Below are 22,586 nucleotides of genomic sequence, written 5' to 3' on the forward strand. Positions count from 1 at the left end.
AAGGCATAAACACAAAGTAACCAGACATAATCCAGGTTCTGAAATTCTGTTTAAGACCCATGTTGCACAATGTTGCCAGTAACACAAAGGCACACCCCTGCCCTCTTAAGCCAACTGCTGCTCTTAGGGGCTTTAGCTGAGATACTAAAATAAAACTTAAACCTGATGTTCGATCAATAGGGACTTTGCCCAATTGATAATTTTAATGAAACAGCATCACGAAGAGAGCATGCATCCTAAAAACCACAGTCCTTAAAATTTTGGTATCTCGTAGCAATTTAGAATTTGATGAAATTTTGAAAACCTCCCCATCAAAACATATATGCAAATATAATAATTGACATTTGCTCAGTCTTAGGGATGCTGTCGGACGTGCTGGAGCACCAGTGTACCCTCAAGGATCCATGGATCCTAGGTTGAAAGCACCTGGCAAGGATGGGTAGCTGGTTGCTTGGATTGGTGATAAGGATTTAAGAGAGGGTATAAAACTGGGGGTATTGAAGAAGAAAGTTTATATCATCAGAAAGGCTACCAAGAATCATCACCATTTGTAGAGTTCTGGCTGGATGTTAGACACTGTGCTAAATGTTTCAATATATTTAATCTTTTTAAAGCTCTTGCATTGTAATTATCATACAAGAAAGGAAATGGGCAGAGAGAAGTTAAGAGACTTGCCCTAGACTGTATAATTAGTAAGTGGTGAAGCCTGCATGTCAACCAAAGTCTGTAGTCTTAATTACAATGGTCTAAGTCAGATTTTCAAATGCGTTGTTCTCAAGGGTGAGGAATCTTTAGAAGATAATAATTTTTAACCTCTAAGTATATTCAGTTGGAATTTAAGATTTTTTGTTTTAATTAAATGACAACAAATAATTAATTCATCTAGGCACACCATATATATAGCAAGTTATTGAAAAGACAATTAGATTTCAGGGTTGTATACGGCAACTACTTTATTATTTTCAAATGCAAACTCTTTGCATTTAGTTTGCTATTTTACAATTTTACAAACTAGGTATAAAAGACCATAAATAAATGACATAAGTTATGTGTACCTAAAGTTCATGAAGGGAAGAAAAATACCTTGACAAATTAAAACAATATAGAAAATCTATGTCTAACTCAAGAAATCACTCAAATTTTGGAACGTGTGAACCAAACAATGTTCTGTTAATTTCTTTTTCGGTATGAACTAAATTATAATATGCCTTATACATTCTAATTTTAACCACAGTCCTTGCATATTCCAACATACTTAGAGTGATACAAAAAATAAATGCACTCTTCAGTGTGTATCAATGCTTGATGTTGTTTGGAGAATGTTAAATAAGTGAAAATATTGCTTCTAGAACTTTCCTTTACAGGTCAGAATTTAAGTGTCTTCAGACAAATATTGAGGCTACACGGGTGTATGGATTAATACACATATCCTTCACAGATTGAATACAAGAGGTCTCGGAACACACACACCAGCAGTGTAGTGAGCACAACCTTTCTTTAAAATAAGAACGTTTTTCAACACACCAGAACATTCCATTCATAAGATTGCTAAAAAATAACTTGGGGCCTACATACACAAGGTGAAGCTACTTGATTTGGTGCAGGGGAGTAGCATCCCGCTGCTCTACAGATCAGCCCGTGAGTTAGCATTGAAGCTGACTCGGCCAGGGCTTGCTCAAGGGCTAGACCCAGACCCTGAAAGTTGGCCTCCTGCTCTTACCTCTGGAAAAGATGATCTGCTCAGAGATTCAACCTCATTTCTTTATACATATTTTTTCAGGCATCAATGCATAGGCACATCCCTTAAAAAATATATTAAGGTCCCCAAAAAGGGGTGAATTAACTTTGTCACTCTGGCATAGAATACAATGCCGCACACACCCTGTCAGAATGTAATAAATATTTATCGATGATTTTCTCTACTTATTCAACAATAAATGGTTCAGAATCTTTTTTTTTTTCCTTATTTTTCCCTGATTTGATGTTATAGCTTATATAAATGGCCACAGTTTCTGCAACCATAGCTTAGGATAAGCAAGGCAGCCACTCAGATTACGAAAAATGGCAGTAAGTTGGCTGGAGTTTGGTATACATATCATATATCAATATTGAATCTTCACACTCCGGAGCTCTGATTCTAGAAGGCTGATGCTCTTGTGAGGGCAATAGGAGTTAGCTACATATTAATGACTGTAGAACCTTCCGGGTAATTTGGGAATCTGAAATTGCCTGAGGCCATTTCATCCCAACTACCTTAACCTCAAGAGTCACTGGCATGTATTTTTCTGTGATATTGGGAGACAAAGTATTAATCCAGGACACATCATCTCAAAGCTGACACACATATCTACGTTCATGTCCAAAAGTATATGAATTGCATATATTTGTTCGCATTCAACAAGTCCATTTATGCAGGAAAACAAAGGCTACTTTTACTCCATTTGGGGTTACCAGACACATTCCATCTCCTTCTCTCTCTCCATCAAGGAACTGATGATTCAGATGAGTTCAATCAGAATTTGTAATTTTGATGATGGGTTGTCACCTGAATGGATTTATATTTTAAATTACTTCACCATTAAGGTGAGAATGCCTCTGTCCAAAGCTGTAGAATTCTTATTAAGGTTAGTGTGACAGCTATAAAATACATGTATAGATACAGGACACTGAACATCTCTGGGTTGTCTTTCCAAGGGGACGGTCTCCAGGGTCACTGCATCATGTGGCTCTTCATCTTGAAACTGGTGGAAAACCAGATCTCTCCAGGTATAGCATTCCACAACATTCACGGGTAGTTCTAAGCATGAGGCTACACACACATACACACACACACAGACATACACACATACACACACACTCATACCTATGTACACACATCAAAAGAGATAGTCAGCTCATATTTAGTCTAAGAAAAAAATATATTTATATCACTGCAATGGCACACCCTGGGTAAAATGTTACTTCCGCAATGCATATCGTAGGCAGCTCATGGAACTGGCTTTGTTTTGTGTGGTTGCACCTGACCTGGTGTCCATAGTAAGACCTGTAGCATTTGGTCACTGGCTGCCACACCAATGCAGCAGTGACATACAGGAATGAAATATGGAAATACATATAAATAAAACAGCAAAGAGTCCGGGGCAAGGGCTCTGCAGAGCTGGTGCTGCAAACAGTGCATTCCTCGGTGCAGGTGGAGAACAGATGCTGAATCTTAAGTGTTTTGCTGTTTCTTTCACTGGGAAAGGGGATTTGAAAGAGACACATTTATTCTTTTCAGGTATGGGTGTTGTTTCATCAGTCTCTTTGCCCCAGAACTGGTGTAATTGAAGCAGAAGAAACACATTTAGACGGAACTGAGAAGGGTGTGTTCTGTTTTCTTCCATGGGCTTTGTAATCAACAGGAAGGGCTGTGAGGCCAAGATAGCAGAATCTACTCCCTGCAGATAAAAGAGCAAGACTTTAGACAAAACGCCACCAATACTGCTAGCCAGTTGTCAACCACTATTTTAAGAAAGAATATATAGGCTCATAGAAGTTGATATCCTTCAGTAAAAGTAGTTCAGGGGAAATCACGAATTATATTTTCCTTTTCTGAAAAATAGCAATTATAATAACAAAAATGTTCACTAACAGCTTAATCACAACTCTGAGATAGGTACTATTCTTATCTCCATTATATGGATGAGGAAACTGAGGCATAAGGAAGCTAAGTACCCTACCCAATGCCATACCCTCTAGAGTGGCAAGGCTGGGATTAGACCCCACAAAGTCCTAGTCGATATTTATGTTTTAACCACTATGTTGAACAGCCTGTCTTAGAAATGAAAATCCTGACTTCAGTTCACAATCTGAAGTCAACAATAATGACTGAAAAAAATGCAAACTAAGAAGTGAAAAGAAGTGTTTGTTTTTCTTAACAAGAGAGTAACTCCTGACAAATAGAAGTACATAATGTAGTGAAAGAGCCATGCTCTTTACGTGTAAACAGGCAGGAGAAAGGGAACATGGGACACAAGGAGAGACTTGCTCTGTCAATGACAGAGGTCTGGGCTCATGCCGCCTTTTGTATACCAAGAATTAATCAGCTGCAGGCTAGAATTCTAGACATCAGCCTGGGATCGAACAAGGCTGGTATGCAGCAATGGAATCCTCATGGCTCCTCATTGTCCATATATGTGTCAAATAATCAACTCAAACCAAAGGAAGTAAGTTCCCTTCTTTCATTTGTAACAACCGACTCTTCAGATTACTTATTGGGCTATACCTCCCCCAACGGTGGCCATATTTAGCAGCTGGTGGCCTCAAGTGAAGGGCAGTAATTTTTTGCCTATTTCATGAAATCACGTTTGTTTTGCCTATGTGTACATTTATCGTGTAGAGAAAAATAAAACTTAATTTTTTTTTTTTTGGTAAATGACCATATTTAAAATTGTAGAAAACACTTTATTTGGAGAGACAGAAATACTTTTCTGGCCAGGCGTTGTAGCTCAAACCTGTAATCCCAGCACTTTGGGAGGCCAAGGAGGGAGGACGGCTTGAGCCCAAGAGTTTGAGACCATCCTGGGCAAAAGAGTAAGAGCCTGTCTTTACAAAAACAAACAAACAAAATAGCCAGGCATGGTTATGCACACCTGTGGTCCCAGCTACTCAGGAGGCTGAGGTGGGAGGATTGCTTTGGCCTGGAAGACACAGGTGGTGGCGAGCGATGAGCGCGCCACTGCACTCCAGTGGTGACTGAGTTAGACCCTGTCTCCAAAAAACAGAGAGAAACTTTGCTCATTAGTTATCCAGAGACAAATTGTTATTTGAGCAATTTAAATTTATGAATGTGGGTTAGGGTATTTGAAGATAACTACCCATATCTTCAAGATAACTACCCATATCTCATTGAAGATAACTACCCATATCTTCAAGATAACTACCATATCTTATTGAAGATAACCACCCATATCTTCAAGAAGCCATTTGTTAGCTACTAAGGCTATTTATTTTGACAATAATATAAAAATGAAGGAAAAAGGATCAAATCTATTTTCTAACTATTTTCTCTCTGGAAATCAGTCAAGTCCATTGAATACAGTTTTTGAAACCTGAATGTGCAGGGATTTCAGCAGGTGAGCAGGTATTAATGTGAAGAATGAGGAGCACATAAATATAATCTTAAAACTCCAGAGTGCATTCCATATCCTGTGGGCACACTAGGTGGGTGATGGTTTCTTTTGCTGCTACAAATTCTTAGAGGAGAAAGAATGGTCTCACAAACACATGTTGCCTTTCAGTCTGCCAATTCCTTCTCCATTTAAATCTGGATAGTAAGATATATTACATAAACATATGTGTACTATTAAGTGGGCAGTTTGGGGACTTGGCATGTATGTGAAAATGACTGGATGTGTGAAGTGAAACACACAGGAATGTGAAGGGTTATATCTACTTAATGCCAGAATGAAGAGTTGAGTGAAATAAGTCTTCGCCTCACCGTTGAATTCAGGCAACTCCTTTATCACGGGAGATTTCTTAAACAGAGACCAGACAAAGCCTGTGGCGTCTATGTAGTGTCATGAGTTAAGGAGAATTCATTGTGACTAAATAAACAAAGGCTTGTTCCTTTGAGTCAGTCGTGAAGACATCAAAATGTCTTTACCATCCAGTTCTTTTCATTGCAATAGAATTGAGCTCGTGTGTATCACTGTCTTTCCCATTATAAAATAATAGTTTTATAAACGTCAAGGCTAAATAACGCATGTTTATCCTGCCAGCATAACCTGATAGGTCTACCAGCATTGTATAAATATGCATTTACCCCCAAACTCTCATAAGTCCATTTAAAGTGAAGAAGCTTCACTGCGTGACCCCCTACCACTGAACTTCATTTCACCCCACTCTGGCATTTTGTAATAAAATATTTGGATCACAAGTGAAAGACAGATGAATAAGACTTGGACAAGGTTGGAGGAAGAAGTGCACCTTTCTTCTGTGGAGCTCACCGTGTTTTACTTAAGAGTGTTTCATACACACTAGCAACAATACCATGCATTAGGAAAGGTGTTATTATTAAGGTATCATTATCTCTCTAATTTCCAGGTGGAGGAACTGAGTTATAAAAGAAAAGTGGAGTGAATTTCCCAGTGTCAACATTTCAGTTGGCTTTAGAATCCATAGCTGTCCGGATGCCAGAGTCTGGCTCTGCGCCCTGGGAAACAATGCTTCATTCCTATTGTTCTCACATTTCTCTTCTGAAACTTCACGGAGGCAGTGGAGAGAGTCAACACTTTTACTCTTGCTGGATATTATTTTAGGCACTTGGAAAGTCCTTTTTTGGCTTTTCCATTGGCTTTCACTCTAACGTATGCATATGGTAAAATTTTTAAGATTCAGAAGGCGACCTTTGGATAAAATAAGATTTCATACTTCACCTCTCTTTTGATCCTTCCCTGATTACTTCATTTACAGAAATACCTGCCGAGCAGGAACAAAACAACACCAGCGTAGTATATAATGTTAATTTGTTAGGCTATTTCAAAACGGACATATTCTCTTTTGAAATGGTCTGCTTTTCATATGTTCAGTGTTTAAAAAATACCTTAAGTTGTTGACTTTAAGAAAAAAAAAAAAACACTTTTAATTACTCAATGTATGCACGGTAACATTTCCTTGTTAGTTAAAATATAATGCCAGTTGGGCACGTTGGCTCATGTCTGTAATCCTGGCACTTTGGGAAGCCGAAGCAGGTGGATTGCCTGAGGTCAAGAGTTCGAGACCAACCTGGCCAACATGGTGAAACCCCGTCTCTACTAAAATGCAAAAATTAGCCAGGCGTGGGTTGTGAGTGCCTATAATCCCAGCTACTTGGGAGGCTGAGGCAGAATTGCTTAAGCCCAGGAGGCCGAGGTTGCAGTGAGCCAAGATTGCGTCACTGTACTCCAGCCTGGGCAGTAGAGTGAGGCTCTGTCTCAAAATAATAATAATAATAATAATTATTATTATTAATTATTTTTAACAAAGCAAAAAAAAAAGTCCTACATTTGTTAGCTTTTAACATGAATATCCAGAACTCCAGGCCTCTGCAAAAGTGATGATAAAACAAAAATTGTTGGAGTAGTTTTAAAAACAATTTTAACATTCCTTCAGAACAGAAAAGCTTTTACAACTAATGTTGCAAAAAAGGTTTTTACTAAACTGTCATCATTTGACAGCATCAAATTTAACATTCCTTGCTCTATAAGAAATAGCTTTCAGGATAAAACCAAGGGGAAAAAAAGGTCATTAAAATCAGCCAAACTCTTATTTGAAAGTGATAAANAAAAAAAAAAAAAAAAAAAAGAGAGAGAGAGAAAGAAAGTTAAAATATGTCCAGTCCAAAGTTACGTCCTTTGCTTTTAGGAATGAAGAAACTCAATGCTGGGATGTAAAAATAGAAGTGTTGAAAGCTAATAGGCTTATGAATGAATAGTGTATTTTTCAGTAGGTCAACTTTCTGATCATGAGGAAGCCGAGGTGAGTTCCAAGTCTCACCGCTGACATCTTGGTAAATCCTCTTTGCGTGGCCCTGTATGGGGACAGACCTTCCTAGCGCAGGACAGAAAACAAGGCTAACAGAAAAGTCTCCCCAGTAGTTCTTCATGGAGGTAAACTCTCCAAAGGACGGGACCCATGACCCAAAAAGGACACAGAGAAATGCTCCTGTGCTTGCTGACTGGTGCCCAGAAGGTGGTAAGTAGGTGTACCATGAATTAATGGCACCAAAGGACAGGAGCCCTTTGTGAAGAAGAGCAACAGCCAGCAGCCAGCAAGTGTCCAGCATCATCCCTCTGAGCAGCCTGACCTCATCTGGTTCATATATCACTTCTCCCCGGAAGAATAGCAGGGAAACCGTACTGTGTTTGGTCTCTCTCTCACTGTCAATAAAAGGACTGCAATCATGAAAAACATCAACATAATCCGAGATACATGAAAGAGTATTTTTCTGTTTTCGGTATTTTGAATGAGATCGACTTGAAAACACAAAGTAAGTTTCCACTGGAGAAAGATTCATTCTTGGTTTTTGGACTTACCTTGCAGATTTGGGGTTGCTTCTTTAGAGGGAAGTGTGAAGTTCCCTATTCAAGATTGTCACAGCCCATTATCCATAAGGTAGTTACAACAAGTTTGTAGAGTCCCAAAATAAGACTTTATATGGCACAGTCTCAGGCCCAAAGAAGCAGACCTCATTTGTCCAGTTAGGGGTTATGGGGCTTGGGGTTTTGAATATATATTTTTAAATCCACTTTCCCTTTCTTTCCAGCCCCCGGGTCATAGGAATCTACCAGGTGGCTTGAGCACTGAAGAGGCAACACTATGAGCCACGTTGCTTTCTCCTAGGATTTTTTTTTTCCCCATGGTATGAACCAAGCCCTAAAAGCCACAACTGAGTCCTTAAAAAAATGTTCCTGGGCATGGTCTCCATTCCAGTGAAAGAGAGATGACGGTAATTTATGCCACAAACAAAATACAATGGTTGTAATTCCAAATGGAGAGAGAATCAGGGATGTCTCAGAAGCTCAGTGTCCGGCAGCAATTACAGCATCAAAACTCGGAGGCAGTGTTCTATTTCTATAGGTACATGTATTTTACAGACTGGTGATGAACAGAAAAGTACTTCTGAGAAAAGATTTGTTCCAGGTCTAATTCAAATGACCGGCAGTCATTTCTGTAAGCCCCACAGTTTCAGCAATCTGTACACCAAGCAATGCTGCAGATATTTTTATTTCTTTAATTTCAGAGGGCGAAGACGAAGTAAAAAAAGTGCAGTTCTTCAATTAAAGTGCATGGATGAGGTAAACTAATTTCAAGAGTTTTGAGTTTATTCAGTCCTGGCTCAGACAGGAACCATTCTGCCGTGCATCTGCTGCATTTGGGTTCGCATTGCCTGGACACTGCTCAAAATCTTATTCTGGTGCGTGATGGCTGTGATACCAATTCTTGCCAGGTCCCTGTACGTAGGGCGACAAAAGAGGAACAGCAAAAGTCATGGGGGCTGACAATCTCTTTTCTCGGGCTTCATGCAGACACACATTTGAATCAGCCACAATTAATACAGCACAACAAGGCAGGTGTATTAAAATGTTTAAGCAATTTAATGCAACAATGTAGATACTTTATAGAGGCTGTATAAAATTATACTCAATCAAAATGAGAGGCATTCCAGTTTTTTTTTTTTTTTTTTTTTTTAAATGAGTAGGATGATTATGCAGCTCAAAGCAAAAGAAAAAGAAAATACTATTAAATCTAGATTTACCCTTTGGTGTTACATCGTTGAGTACTTACTCCTGGTTCACGTGCACCACAGCCTCTAGGGTAGTATAACCAGCAGCTGTGAAGTTATCCTTATACCGGTCCATTTTAATGGCCTGGAGCCAATCGCCCACTGATACCACAGCAGAGAATTCAGGGGAGCTTGGATCCAACAAGGCAGTGTTAGGTCTAGAAACATAACAAGAAGGTATAAGCAGAATGGAGCTACCAGGGAGACAGGAAGACTCAGAAATCAGATTGCCCAAAATAGGCAAGGAGAACTGAAAACCTAAGAGGTTTTACATGGAACAAATGTTGTTAAATGTAACCATGCCATATTTTGCTCTTAATTTCACAAAGCTGCTACAGCATGTATCAATCATCCTATTTGTTCTTAATTCTATTTCCTGCGCTTGTTTTATGTGGCACTCTGAGGGCATTCACGCTCATAGCAAGTCTTTTAACACCCAAGCCTGAGGTGAAGACTGGGAGAGCCCTCATGGCTGAAACCTGTTCAGTCTTTGCAGAAAGAGTCCAGTCCCTGCCAGCACTGAATATTACAGACTTTGGTTCAGCAACTATGGAAACCCTAGTGAAGTGTAAGTAAGGAAAATCGTGAGCTTGCAACCTGCCAGACTGGATGGAAGCAGAGAAAACAGCAAGAATTCAAGTCCAGCATGCTTCCAGCCAGGTCTGCAGGCAGGCTTGGGGCATTCAAACAAACTTGGGACAGCAGGGAGTTAATCCCCTCTTTAATCAACCCATGCTTGACCAGCACGAGTGCCAAGGCTGGCAGAAGAATGGCCACTTTGATCATTGTTTGGCTTGTGGAATGTGCTTCTCGTATTCCCTTGCTGGGGTTCCTAAATAATGATTTCAACAAATTCAAAGCACTTCTTATTAACTTATTTATTAGTTTACTCATTTCTTAGGCCAGGTGTTTTCTATTAGGTCACTGTTGCGAGCAGCTACAGGCAGGAATTCTGCCTTTCCTAATGATATTGACATATAAAAAAATCATTTACTAATAAAAACTATTAAGAGAATTATAGTTAGTCATCTTCATCATCCAGTTGCTTAATAATCATAGAGTAGACCTTCATGGGGGTATTTATACTACCTTTACCATAATAACCTGTAGAGAAATACTGCTACTTGTTAAATCATAGTTTTTGAACTACCGTTTTCTTTAAAAATTACAGCATCTGTTTGATCTTAACATTTTGACCTGATTTTCAAGGTGATACTATGTTTAAGTACAAACATTTAAATCAGAATTATATCATTACTACTAAATTTTCAGCCAAAAACCCTTTCCTTATAAAAACAAAATTAAGTCGATATAATGCCTTAATTAATTTCTACAAAGCAGAATTAATCCAATTCCATTTAAAAATTTTTCATTTTTATCTAAATTGACTTGAATTATTTCTTTTTTATATAAATATTTTGACAAACATTTGTTTCATCAATCAGTTTTGTGTTCAAATAATACTTTGCCATTGTAATCTTTCTTTTGTGTCCGTTATTTCAATTAAGTTTGATTTTCTGAGTAAAATTCTGTAAATGTTGACAGCAAAAATAATCAAGGTTAATTTTTCTCTTAATTTTGAGTCAATAACAAATGTTACCACATAGAATTCTGGATATTCAGTTGAGTGTAGATGTATAGCAATATTTGTTATTAGACAAAAGCCAACAGTTTGCATTCACTTTTGACTTTAAGCCAAAAGCATTCATGAGGAAAGTGTAGGCTCTGAGCACTGACAAGGTCAAAATGACCTTACAATGAAAATATCTTCACTTGATGTCAATTAATTCTAAGGGTTGTTCTTAAGCTTGTTCTGGAAGTCTTTGGGCTCTTGGTGGTACACTGACATTAGCCTAATTTTGTGCTGAGTCACATACCATGTTATACACCTCTCATTATCAGCAAGCCATAATAAGCTTCAAGGCTATTTAAGTACCTTCAGTGAAAAGAATTTAGACCTGATAATAGTGTACTAATACCTCAACTTGTTCTGTACTTTGGGGCAAAGCAGATGCTATGTAGTAATAGTGGCTGAATGACTTGTGCTAACAGAAAAAGCACCAAACACCGAAAAACTGGCCTTGAGTGGACCCTCAGACAAAATACACAGGCTCTGGTGCTACAGATCTAAAAGGTAGAAGAGGTTTTACCTTGAAATCAAAGAAGTCAGCTAGATCTGGAAAGGAGGCCTTATTGTCATCTATTTCACCCTCTTGGAGAACAGAACAAGAAATAGCCCCACAATAATAGAAGGCTTTTTTTTTTTTTTTTAAGGTTCACATAGTGACCAAGTGGCAGGGGTGAAATGTTAATTCACCCCTTTTCAGTGTTATTTGAAAAGAGCTAGACCATTGAGCTTTTTGTATAGTGACCAATGACGGGGATTTGAAAACCTGGAGGAGAATATAGGTTATCTCTACTATCTAGTCCACAGTTCTCTTTTTTTCACGTAATGTGTATTCCTTCTCTCTAGGATCTCTAGGCAAAGTTTTCAGGAGAAACATGGGAGGAGAACATCATAAGGCCTGCAAAGACTGGAAGGGCTTGAATATTGTGGGGCAAATGTCCTGTTTTTAACAGGGGATCATGATGAAACAGAAGCCTGTGAGGAGCTCAGACTTGGAGATGAGTGGGTGTCTCACCTCTTGCAAGCCTGAGTCACCTGGTCTATTATGCCTGTATTCTAAAATAAGTTAACTGATAAAGATGGTCTACAACCTTTCAGATGAGACTACTGATATGTAAGTACCCTGAATCTTATTCCAGTAAAGTCCATTCTCCATGTAGAAAGTTCTTACTGAACTTACAGGACGTTCAGTATCTTTATGTTCTTTAGAGACTGATGTACTTCTTCATTTTGCTCATTCCAAGAAAATAACTACCTCTTTCAGGTGGTTCAACTGTTTTGGTCTTTAAAATCCTTCCCAAACATTCATCTGCATGCTTTGTAACTTGATCATTTTCTATCTTGGCCCTGTTTCCTCCTATACTCTGAAAGACTCAGAAAAGGAAAACCAGAAGAACTGAAACCTAATGAATCGCTTTCTTACGATTACTTTATAAGTCAACTTAAAACTGCAGTGCTTAAATATCTGTCTTCTAATGTTTATTTCTTACTATTCCAATGTTCCTGCCCCATTTCAAACTATAGCAGCTACTGATCTGAACGTCTTCTAAAAGTACATTTCATCCCTCTTCCTAAATTTCAGATCTAGAATCCTAAAATAGGTACTTCAGTTATTTCTTTGCTATTATTATTTATTACTATTATTTAAATGTTTTCCTTATAACTATTCGATGCCTGACGGGTATTAGACTAATTCAAAATGCTGAACAGAACTACCTTAAATACTCTACTAATTGAGAAAGAAGCCACCCAGGTTGCAGAGAGACCTGAAGTGGCCTCTGATGAAAAGACAGGAATTTAAGTGAGTCACCACTTGCCTGCCTCCTCTAATGTGTTTTTTCATACATCACTATTAAGTAAGCATGGCTGACCTGGAGCTCTCTGTCCCCGTCCTCTTCAAGCTGTTGGGGTTGCGGATGAGTTTGTCCAACATGTTGACAATCTGCCCAAATTTAGGCCTGTCGCTTCTCTCCTTCTGCCAGCAGTCTAGCATCAGCTGGTGGAGTGCAATGGGGCAGTCCATTGGAGGGGGTAACCGATAGCCTTCCTCAATGGCTTTAATCACCTATGGAAGACAACAAGATGGTACATTATGCTGCCAGGCAAGCTGCTGTTCGAGGTTCACCCTTCTGACTGGCATGTTTCTTGTACATGAAGCTGCCAGCAAGCTTGAGTCTGGGAACAGCTCCAGCTGCTTCACATAAGCCAAAGCTGGACCTGAGTATCGCTGGCAACAGGAGACGGAAGCCAGCTGTTGCTATGAGGTGTACTCTAAAGGGAAGACGCATCTATGTTCCAAAGTGGCTAGAGCCCCATCAGATAAGCAACATGGTATCAGTTTTGGTGATGGCCCTCAGAGATCACATGGCCCTGCTTCCCGCCCCCAGTCCCCTGCCTCCTTTCGTTCTACTATTCGGCATCAGCACACCTAAACACTCTTAGCAAAAGAGACTCTGACTTAGTAGTGCTAAAGACTTCCCTTGGGAAGCAATTAATAGCTGTCTCCAAAATGGAATTTTCTTTGCATCCTTCTAAGCCCCTGTCCTCTTACATAGACAGCTAGTAGGTCAACACCAGAGCCCAAGTCCAGATGCCCAGCCATTTTTTTCTTTTGGATTACTCTACCCTTAGACACCAATTCTGCATTTCATTCCTGGGCTCAGTTGGCTGTTAGTCAACCCTGTTAAAGGTGCTGGTATGTAGATTTTTTTTAAAAAAGTAAAAAACAATTTAAAAAATTTCTTCTTTGGGGGCATTTACATTTTAAAGGAGACCATCTCACATCTAAGGAAGGAAGTTATCATGGTAGATGATAATTGTCTCATTGCCCATGACCACCCAGAGTGGTCTCCTTGCCTAGTAAGTCATACATAACTCATTCAGCAGTCTCTTTGCTAATTCTAATTTTCCTACTCTGTCTTCACAGGCATTACATTATTTTCTTATAGACTTTTCTCTGACATCCTCCCCCACTTGGGGGTATACATTTCAATAAAGTGATATGGTAGGACATGCCAAATTTATAGAGGCGGATCACTTCACAGTTTTTTGGCTACTCATTATCTTTGTTTATGGGTATCCTCTGAGATTCTGGAGGCGATTTTGTTTTGGAGTCTAAAAGTTTTATTTGCTTTTAAATCACTCCATTTATTTTTCTTTCTATCAAAATGATAGCTGCCAGGGAAATAACCAGTGGTTGAGCCATGCCAGTGACCCCATTGGATTCATCCTGTGATGGTTCTATTGACTGCTTAGAAATTAGCCTTCAACAGAAAAGAGTCTGTTGGGTCCACTGTCTATGGATTAGTATGACTGTGGGCTTTTTAACAAGCACACCGTTTCAGTTTAACAAATCATCTTGTGATTTATTAAACCCTCTGATCCTTTTTCTCCTATGCATTTGGCCATCATCATGTATCAGTGTTACCTACTTTTCTCTGTAAAGTAGACTTCTCTATGCCGTCCTACTAAACCTTATTCTATTTGTTTCTAGCAATTACACTAGGTCAGTTTCATCACCTGGGTTTCTTTTAGCTTTCCAGGTGCATGGTGTTGACTCTAGACTTGAGAACATTTGCACTAATTGAGGAAAATGAAAGCAATGCTGGGCTCATGCCAGGGGAACATAAATTGTTATAACCCCTTAGACTGATTAATACTCTTTTATAAGCCCCTGATCCACTGCCAGCTTGGAAGATGGCTCATAGGTTAGCAAAGCATCTTTTCTCAGTTTATTGCTAAATATTTTGGGGAGCAGAAGATTAAACCAAACAAAAAGCTTGCTAAGTTTGACATATTTTGAACAGTTACTTTCACTCCATTTAACATAATATGCCAAATTAATTCTACGCATCAAAGTAATTCTCCAGATACATTTCCTATTGATTCCTGTTCTATATAGAATCCAACACAGGGGCAAACAATAGGTCAATATTATTTGTGAACGAGAAATGGCTTCAGATGCCTTTTCATGGTTAAAGCCAGAGAACTGAAAGTTCAAAACAATAGAATTGTATTATATATATAGAAACTGCCAAAATTACAGATGTGAACATATTTAGGATGGAAAATCTGACATCCTTAGATACTCTGCTCTTGTACATTTGGCCATGAATTTCAATGGAAGAAATAGAAAGCTTAAGTATCAAATAATTACGGTAAATACATTTACTATTTGCTCATTTAGGCTTTTTGTCTTTGTCCCTCTGAGAGTCTCTAATCTGAATCCAAACGTGGCTACAAGAAGGTACTAGAAGCTGTCTGCATAGCATAATCACATAAACAATAGATTACATGCTATTCACCTCCATAGTCTTTTTCCAGCCTGTAATTATCTATCACTTAGGCTAGCTGCTTTCTTTCCATCTGCTATGAATCTTCTGTTATTAATTCACAGATGATACAGTGTGAACAATTTCATTCCCCTTAATCTGGCTGATCAGCATAGAGAATTCTTTTTGCCCCACCAGATATGGAATGCATCATTTTCTCTATTGCTCCGAACATTCTTTGATGGATAAAGTGACCTGAATCCTATTTCTTAAGTGCACCTGGTTCCTTAACTGTCAAGGCAGGGCAACTTCCTGGTGTTTCAGGAGGACAAGGCAGATGGATAGGTCACATTCCACCACAGAGAGAATTTTTGAAACGAAGTTTCCAAAATATAATTCTAACTGATAGTCTGAAGACCTTTCATTTGTAAGCACTCTGATAATGGTCTACCACATACATAAAAAATTAGGAAAGTTCAAAAAGTGTAGGTGGCCATTTAATTTTGATATGATTTCCAGTCTTTCCAGAACAAACATATACTTTTCCAGAATTGGCTAAAATATGTTCTAGGAAGACCCTTGATCTAGGACTTTCTCTTACTTTTTTTTTTTTTTTTTTTTTTTTTTTTTTTTTTTTTTTTTTTTTTTTTTTTACTATCTTTCTCACTGGAGATGTTTGTAATTAAATTCTATTACTCTGGATTCTTATTAGTGTCATTATTGAATCCTTTTCTGAAATTGCAGGCATCGTGGATACTCCCTTACAAAGTAGTCCAGATGGTACATTTAAAGGATGTGCATAATTTACCAAGGGTCATTGAGTGAAGCTTTATTTTAGAGTCCTCAAGGGGCAAGCTCTAATTACAACGCTGCCAGTTTTAAAATATTCACTAGTTTTCTTTCAATAAACCTTTTATGTCCATTTTCTCCTATGTGAAATTTATTTTTTTCATAATCTTTGTATTATGAAAACTTTAAGCTTCTTAAAATTCAAAGTTTAATTTTGTTTCACTATGAATTAAAATTATGAAAATTTAAAAATTTCATTATTTTAAAATTAGGAAATCTTTAAACTCTTTAAAATTCAAAGTTTAATTTGGTTTCACTATAATTTTAAAGTTCACCAAGTAAAAATACTATCCCATATTGTTTATCTATGAATCTATGTGTGTTTGTCTCTATCTCCCATGCTGTACCATGTAGCCATTTAATTCTTGTCCTTGAAATCAACAGTCATTGGTTATAATGTTGAACTACCTTGCTAGATATATCTGTATTAAGAAATTTGAGTTTAATGTATCATTTCAAACCCCTTGCTCACTCCATCATACAGTAATGCAGAACTTTCTGAATCTCATTGTGAAAAGATACATTGCAGAACATAGAGACTTACATCTTGATTGGACATATCCCAATAGGGCCTCTCTCCGTACGACATCACTTCCCACATAACGATTCCGTAGCTCCATACATCACTGGCTGATGTGAATTTACGATAGGCAATTGCTTCTGGCGCAGTCCACCGGATAGGAATCTTGCCACCCTGCGAACATTCGAGCCATAAGTTATTCCTTAAGTACATCGCTGATGTGCCATTTTAGATCTGAATGTAGTTCCTGCCAGCCAAGCAGGACAACAGCGTTCTTGAGACAGCTCTCAAAACAGTAAGACACTTGTTCGTTTTAACTCAAGTCTTCCAGGTTAAGACAGTTCTCCTCATATGTTTTCTTTGCTCACAGGGAAGTGACTATGTAATCTAATGATGTTTTTAAAGCCTACCTATGATCTGAGCTCTGCTTAAGGCACTATTCTAGAAAAAAAGAAATCTCAGGTTTTACAAAATATATGTTATCCACGGGATATCAGTGGATATGTATCTGACATTTGTCTGATTTCTTGTTGGATTCTCTCACCCAGGAGCACAAAGGAAGGCAATGCTTAATGCTGCTTCAGGACTCATGAATGAAGGAATTCAAATACGAACGCTTCTATCCATCACACAAGTCTACCTCCCCTTATACAGCATGAGAAACATGCCAAATAGCTGGGAGATGATAGCTGAACAGGCCTTTAGAGAAAGCCAAATAATACCAAATACTAGAGCTATTACCGACTTTGATGGAGTAAGGGTAGGATTTTAGTTGCTATTAAATTTAAAAGAAACTTGTAAAATGGTAAAGCAACTGAATATTACCCTGGAAAAGTTTTAAAATGCACTTTTTTTTCTTGCCTCAAATATCTTGTTTATGCTTAGGTATAAGATGTTTTCAGTCAAGTTTTCAGTGTCCTAGAGTTCGCCCTGGGAAAATTAATTCAAGGCAAATTCAGACCCTTGAGGTATTCCCAGGGCTATCATTTAAAAATGTTCTTTGCTTTATTAGGAAGGGCTACTAAACAGGACAGTAAATTGTACTGGAAATTGCTTTGATACATTGCAGTAGACTCTGAAAACCCAGTGTATTGCATTTATCCTTGTTACATACAGAAGGACACTTGTGCTGCATTCCCTGCTGCTTAAATATTTGGCTAAGGTTTTATCTATGTAAATGTATCATTCTAGAAGTCTCCTTTAACTTTTCTTTCTCCAACTACTGGGAACAAATAAAAGATCTTCAACATTCACAAAGATGTATTCTTTTCTAAATGAATGGACTTGGAATTCAAAAAAAGACAGGCATAAGGTTCAAAATTGGAGCCAAAGAAATAGAATACTCCCCACTCCCCAACCAAACAATAACAAAAACCCTCCATTGCTTGGGATTGCAGATGCAAAACGAGGAGTGTTAAAGGGGGAAAATGGCTGGTAACTGTCAGCTTTGTGTTGATTTTAACAGTGTCAGTGTTAATGGCCAATAACTGTTTTATGATTCTGTGTTTATTCCATTAGTATTTTATATTCAGATAGTCAAGCTAAGATAGCACAGCCATTAACTGTGTACTTAAAACTCTTAACTGTGTCCTAATCCCCGCTTATCTACCAGTGGTAAAATGAAGGCCATTAGATACTAGAAAACCTTGCATGATATAAATGTTTTATAAATCCTGTATATCTGTTCTGAGATTTGTAGCCAACCAACCAGAAACTTTGCTTTGTCTCATTTGGAATAAGGATTTTTTAAAAGAATAGATAAAAGGCAAATACAAAATCTAAAACCAAAAAGAAAAAAAAGGAAGAAAGAGGCAGGAAGATAGGCAGGCAAGTACAAAGGCAAAAATGAAATAAATAAGCAAAGCTACCATTTGATTTTCTTAGTAATTGATCATTTGTTGTGTTAAACTGATCCTTAATGCTTGCTTCTCAGTTCGCTTTTTATTTAAGACACCATCTTATTGTTCATTAGCACTTTGCCCCCCCACTCAAAAAAAAAAAAAAAACCATAGAGGGAAAGATAATTCCTTTTAGTCTGTGGCTGTTAATATGGTCACACATCTAGAGTCAGCTTCAAAATCCCTCTTTTCTTGGAAACATGGTTTAAAAATGAATGCAGGAATATGAAGAGGCTTCAAGGGATGGGAAAACTTAAAAATTTTTTAAAAAAATCACAAAGGGTTTCAATGGCAAAGTGAGAAGAGAGGAACAGTTTCACCAGCGCGAAAGCCCCGATGTCACCAATCTTTCTTACCCTGGTAGTGTAAGCTGCTTCCGGATCATCCTCAAGCACTCGGGACATGCCAAAATCAGACACTTTGCAGACCAAGTTGCTGTTTACCAGGATGTTCCGTGCGGCCAGATCACGATGCACGTAGCTCATATCAGATAAATACTTCATCCCGGACCCGATGCCACGAAGCATGCCCACCAGCTGAATGACTGTAAATCTGCCATCATTTTTCTGCATAGAAAAGGTGCGAGGAACAATCCCATTAGCATTAAGCCAAATTAATTCTCACCAAACATTTATTACTTGGATCTTTTTGGATCTCTGTAACCGGTATGCAATGAAACTTCAATATTATTTTCAGGCCTTTCTGACGAAAGTCGCTAACTCACTAGCAGACTGTACCCTAGGAGCTGGGTTTGCTTCCTGTGATACGTGGACATTATCCAACTGTAATGAATCTATGGTTCAAACAGCTCCATATTACAAGAATAAATCAAAAACCACCCTCATTGTACATGGATTATTTAATAGCCTTAAAAATCACATCATTCTCCATTTCTCCTCTTCTTTGCCCCATTAAAAAAAAAAAAAAATCCACGAATACAACCAAACAGAATGAATGCAAGGACTCTGTTAGGAGTTTTCAAAATAGCAACATTCTTGGGTTTAATATAAAGTAGTCACATACCCTGAGGAATGCATCCAAGGAACCATTCTCCATGTACTCTGTAATGATCATTACTGGTTTACCTAGAGTTTTCAGAAAGAAAAACACAAACCTTTGATGAGCACTGCAGTTAATGAGATAAAAATGGGCTGCGCACAATTTTACTGCCAAGACACCTGTCTTGTGTGATCTAATTTAATTAAAACAAGCCAAGCTTATGCCTCAGCTGTGGGGCGCTAGGAATGAAATATTAAAAGGACGAGTAGGTTTAAATTCCATCTGGATGGTTAACCCTTTGGGTGGCTTGTTGACAAGGTCTTTAACTAAAGTGGTCTCTGGTATCCAGGGAGCACATGAATGGATAATTGCTCCTCAAGCAAAAGGGGAAAATGATAAATGGGAAGGCTTGTTTCAATGCAAAAATAATCTTTAGGATAATTAATGTATTTTGTCCCCAGAAGAGCCACTTGTAAGAAGCTATGGAAGTCAATAGGCAGATAAACTTCTTTTCTTTATTTAGAGAAACCCACCTTTCAGGGAGAAGTAGCTATGCTACAATACTTCATTACCCAGACACGTTTTTTTTTTTGAGACAGAGTATCACTCTGTTGCCCAGGCTGGAGTGCAGTGGCTCTTGGATCTCAGCTCACTGCAACTTCCACCTCCAGGGTTTAAGCGATTCTCCCGCCTCAGTCTCCTGAGTAGTTGGGATTACAGGCACCTGCCACTATGCCCAGCTAATTTTTTGTATTTTTAGTAGAGACGGGGTTTCACCATGTTGGCCAGGTTGGTCTCGGACTCCTGACCTCATGATTCACCCCCCTCAGCCTCCCAAAGTGTTGGGATTACAGGTGTGAGCCACTGTGCCCAGCCTCAGACACATCTTAAAACCAAGCCTGCATGATATAATCTTCTCTCCGCTGTCTTGCTCAGCTCAAGGGCTCTGTCCTTTCTCTTCACTTTCCCTAGCTAGGAATAGACTTTCTTCACTTTTCCTAGCTATGAATAAACTTGCTTTGGATTGATTCCTTAAACTGCCTACCTCAAAAAACAAACCAAAAAACCCAGAACAGTCACAGGAAAGGTTCAGTAAATGATTTCATGTGAGATAGGAATTTAAATTCAATACCAGAAGATCCTTGTTCCCCCCGCATCCCACCCCCCCTTTTTTTAGCAAAGAAATAAAAATGATTTTAAGCTCTGAGAGGAATGAGTTGAAAACAAGATTTTCATTAAAGTCCACTCTCTGAGGACTTTGGGACATAAGAACCATTCTTTATTTTCTTGATCACCAGCAATGGGCTCAAGGTCTGAAATTCCTTCTTTCTAAAGGGTATATTGTTGGGGGGTGAAGGGTTGGAATCTTTAGGCTTTTTTTTTTTTTTCCTAAGGATAAAACAGGTCCTTAAAATATTCTCGTGGAAGAAAATAAAATATCAGTTTGATACATCAAAAATATTCCCACTGGCCAGGCATGGTGGCTCATGCCTATAATTCCAGCACTTTGGGAGGCCGAGGTAGGGGGATCACTTGTGGTCAGGAGTTTGAGACCAGCCTGGTCAACATGGTGAAACCCTGTCTCTATTAAAAAATACAAAAATTAGCCAGGCGCAGTGGCAAATGCCTGTAGTCCCGGCTGCTTGGGAGGCTGAGGCAGGAGAATTGCTTAAACCTGGGAGGAGGAGGTTGTAGTGACCCGAAATCGTATCAGTGCACTCCAGCCTGGGCAACAAGAGTGAAACTGCATCTCAAAAAAAAATAAAAAATAAAACAGTACCATGGACATTTTATTTTCAAGTGAGGAAAGAAGGCTGGCAGAAAAAGTAGGAATCTTGGTGCAGACCAAAGGATGCGTAAAACCATTTCTATGTCTTTTCCCTTTGCCAACAGGGGTGACGCCTGCACATACTCTATCAATATAAATAGGAAATGCTTAGTTATCAGATTCTTTTATCCTGTGTGACCATGGTCTTATACTTAAAAAAAAATACTTAAAAAAAAATTATATATATATATATATATATAATTTATTTAATGAGACAGGGTCTGACTCTGTGGCCCAGGCTAGAGTGCAGTGGTATTAGCTCATTGCAGCCTTGAACTCCTGGGCTCAAGGGATCCTCCTGCCTCAGCCTCCTGAGTAGCTGGGATTACAGGCACCAGCCACCAAGCCCAGCTTGTGACCATAGTCTTCTGACAGAACAAATGTGTCTAAATGAGTGTTAATCAACCTGCCTCCATCAAAAGATACTTTGTCAACTAATGAGAAAGGGCAGCCTCTCATGGCTGTGCACTAACACCTCCTTGCATTTCACCAGATCCCTCCGGAGCTGTGGAGACGACAGGAGAGGATCTAAAAGAGAATTTACAGAGAATTTACGGTCCTCTTGCCAATTTAAAAAGTTACTCAAGTAACTGCTGGTAATGAATTCACACGCTTCCACTCTACCCTTTCACCCTCACACCTCCCTAGTCGGACTCTTGGCACCATCTTCACAATTTTTCCACATTCCTTTTTCTGTTTATTAAAAGTATCCATTTGTCAGAACTTTTATGAGCTCTACAAGAGAAATAAAGATTAATGTCTCCATAAGCAGAGGGGCTTATAAAATAGACTTGGGCTGGGCTCTTGGATGGAGGGGTCTCCTTCCCTGCACCACACAGGGATGCAGTGGGGAGGAAAGGGGTGGGGGAAGGGGATAGCTTCTCCAATAGAAATTTTAAATCATTTTAATTCAGTGACAACTGCATTATGCAAATGCATCCAGTCGTTTATAACAGTTACAGCTGTAATAGCTACGCGTTTCGGAGGCGCAATGGGACTTTAATACAAAGATCCCCTGTTTCTTCTTTCTTCTGCAGAGGTGCTATGAAAATCACTGTCTGAGACAGGAAAAACACCCTAAGCTGAACAGAGCCTCCTTTTTAGAAAATGGACCTGCAAAAGTATTTAAAGGGAATGTTATCTTTTAATTAAACTAGTGAAGGGCTCTGGGCCGCCCTGAAGGCCACAGGCAACAGAAAGATATCCTGTCTGTAAAACTAATCTCAAAAAGCAAATAGAGCTATTCTATGCTAATTATAGTCCTCACTTTAGGCAGAAAATTATATATCC

The 22,586-nt window shown here is 38.6% G+C and overlaps 1 protein-coding gene across 2 annotated transcripts in view; it reads right to left on the minus strand.

Annotated features, from left to right (window-relative positions):
- Window positions 1–927: 927 nt before the first annotated feature.
- EPHA4 (EPH receptor A4) overlaps window positions 928–22,586 on the minus strand; it is a 157,906-nt gene continuing 136,247 nt past the window's right edge. The window contains exons 12-18 of one of the 2 annotated variants that reach the window (XM_017535298.2): window positions 19,493–19,554; window positions 18,826–19,035; window positions 16,596–16,745; window positions 12,803–12,996; window positions 9,307–9,462; window positions 8,055–8,972; window positions 928–3,437 (exon numbers count right to left, since the gene is read on the minus strand). In XM_017535298.2, the coding sequence (XP_017390787.1) occupies window positions 8,858–8,972; window positions 9,307–9,462; window positions 12,803–12,996; window positions 16,596–16,745; window positions 18,826–19,035; window positions 19,493–19,554 (887 nt within the window). In that variant the 3' untranslated portion in view covers window positions 928–3,437; window positions 8,055–8,857. Of the gene's footprint in view, window positions 3,438–8,054; window positions 8,973–9,277; window positions 9,463–12,802; window positions 12,997–16,595; window positions 16,746–18,825; window positions 19,036–19,492; window positions 19,555–22,586 lie in introns of both variants that reach the window. The other variant, XM_017535299.2, reaches the window with a different exon arrangement.

Source organism: Cebus imitator, unplaced genomic scaffold (assembly GCF_001604975.1).
Source record: "Cebus imitator isolate Cc_AM_T3 unplaced genomic scaffold, Cebus_imitator-1.0 Scaffold91, whole genome shotgun sequence".
Classification (NCBI taxonomy): Eukaryota; Metazoa; Chordata; class Mammalia; order Primates; family Cebidae; genus Cebus; species Cebus imitator.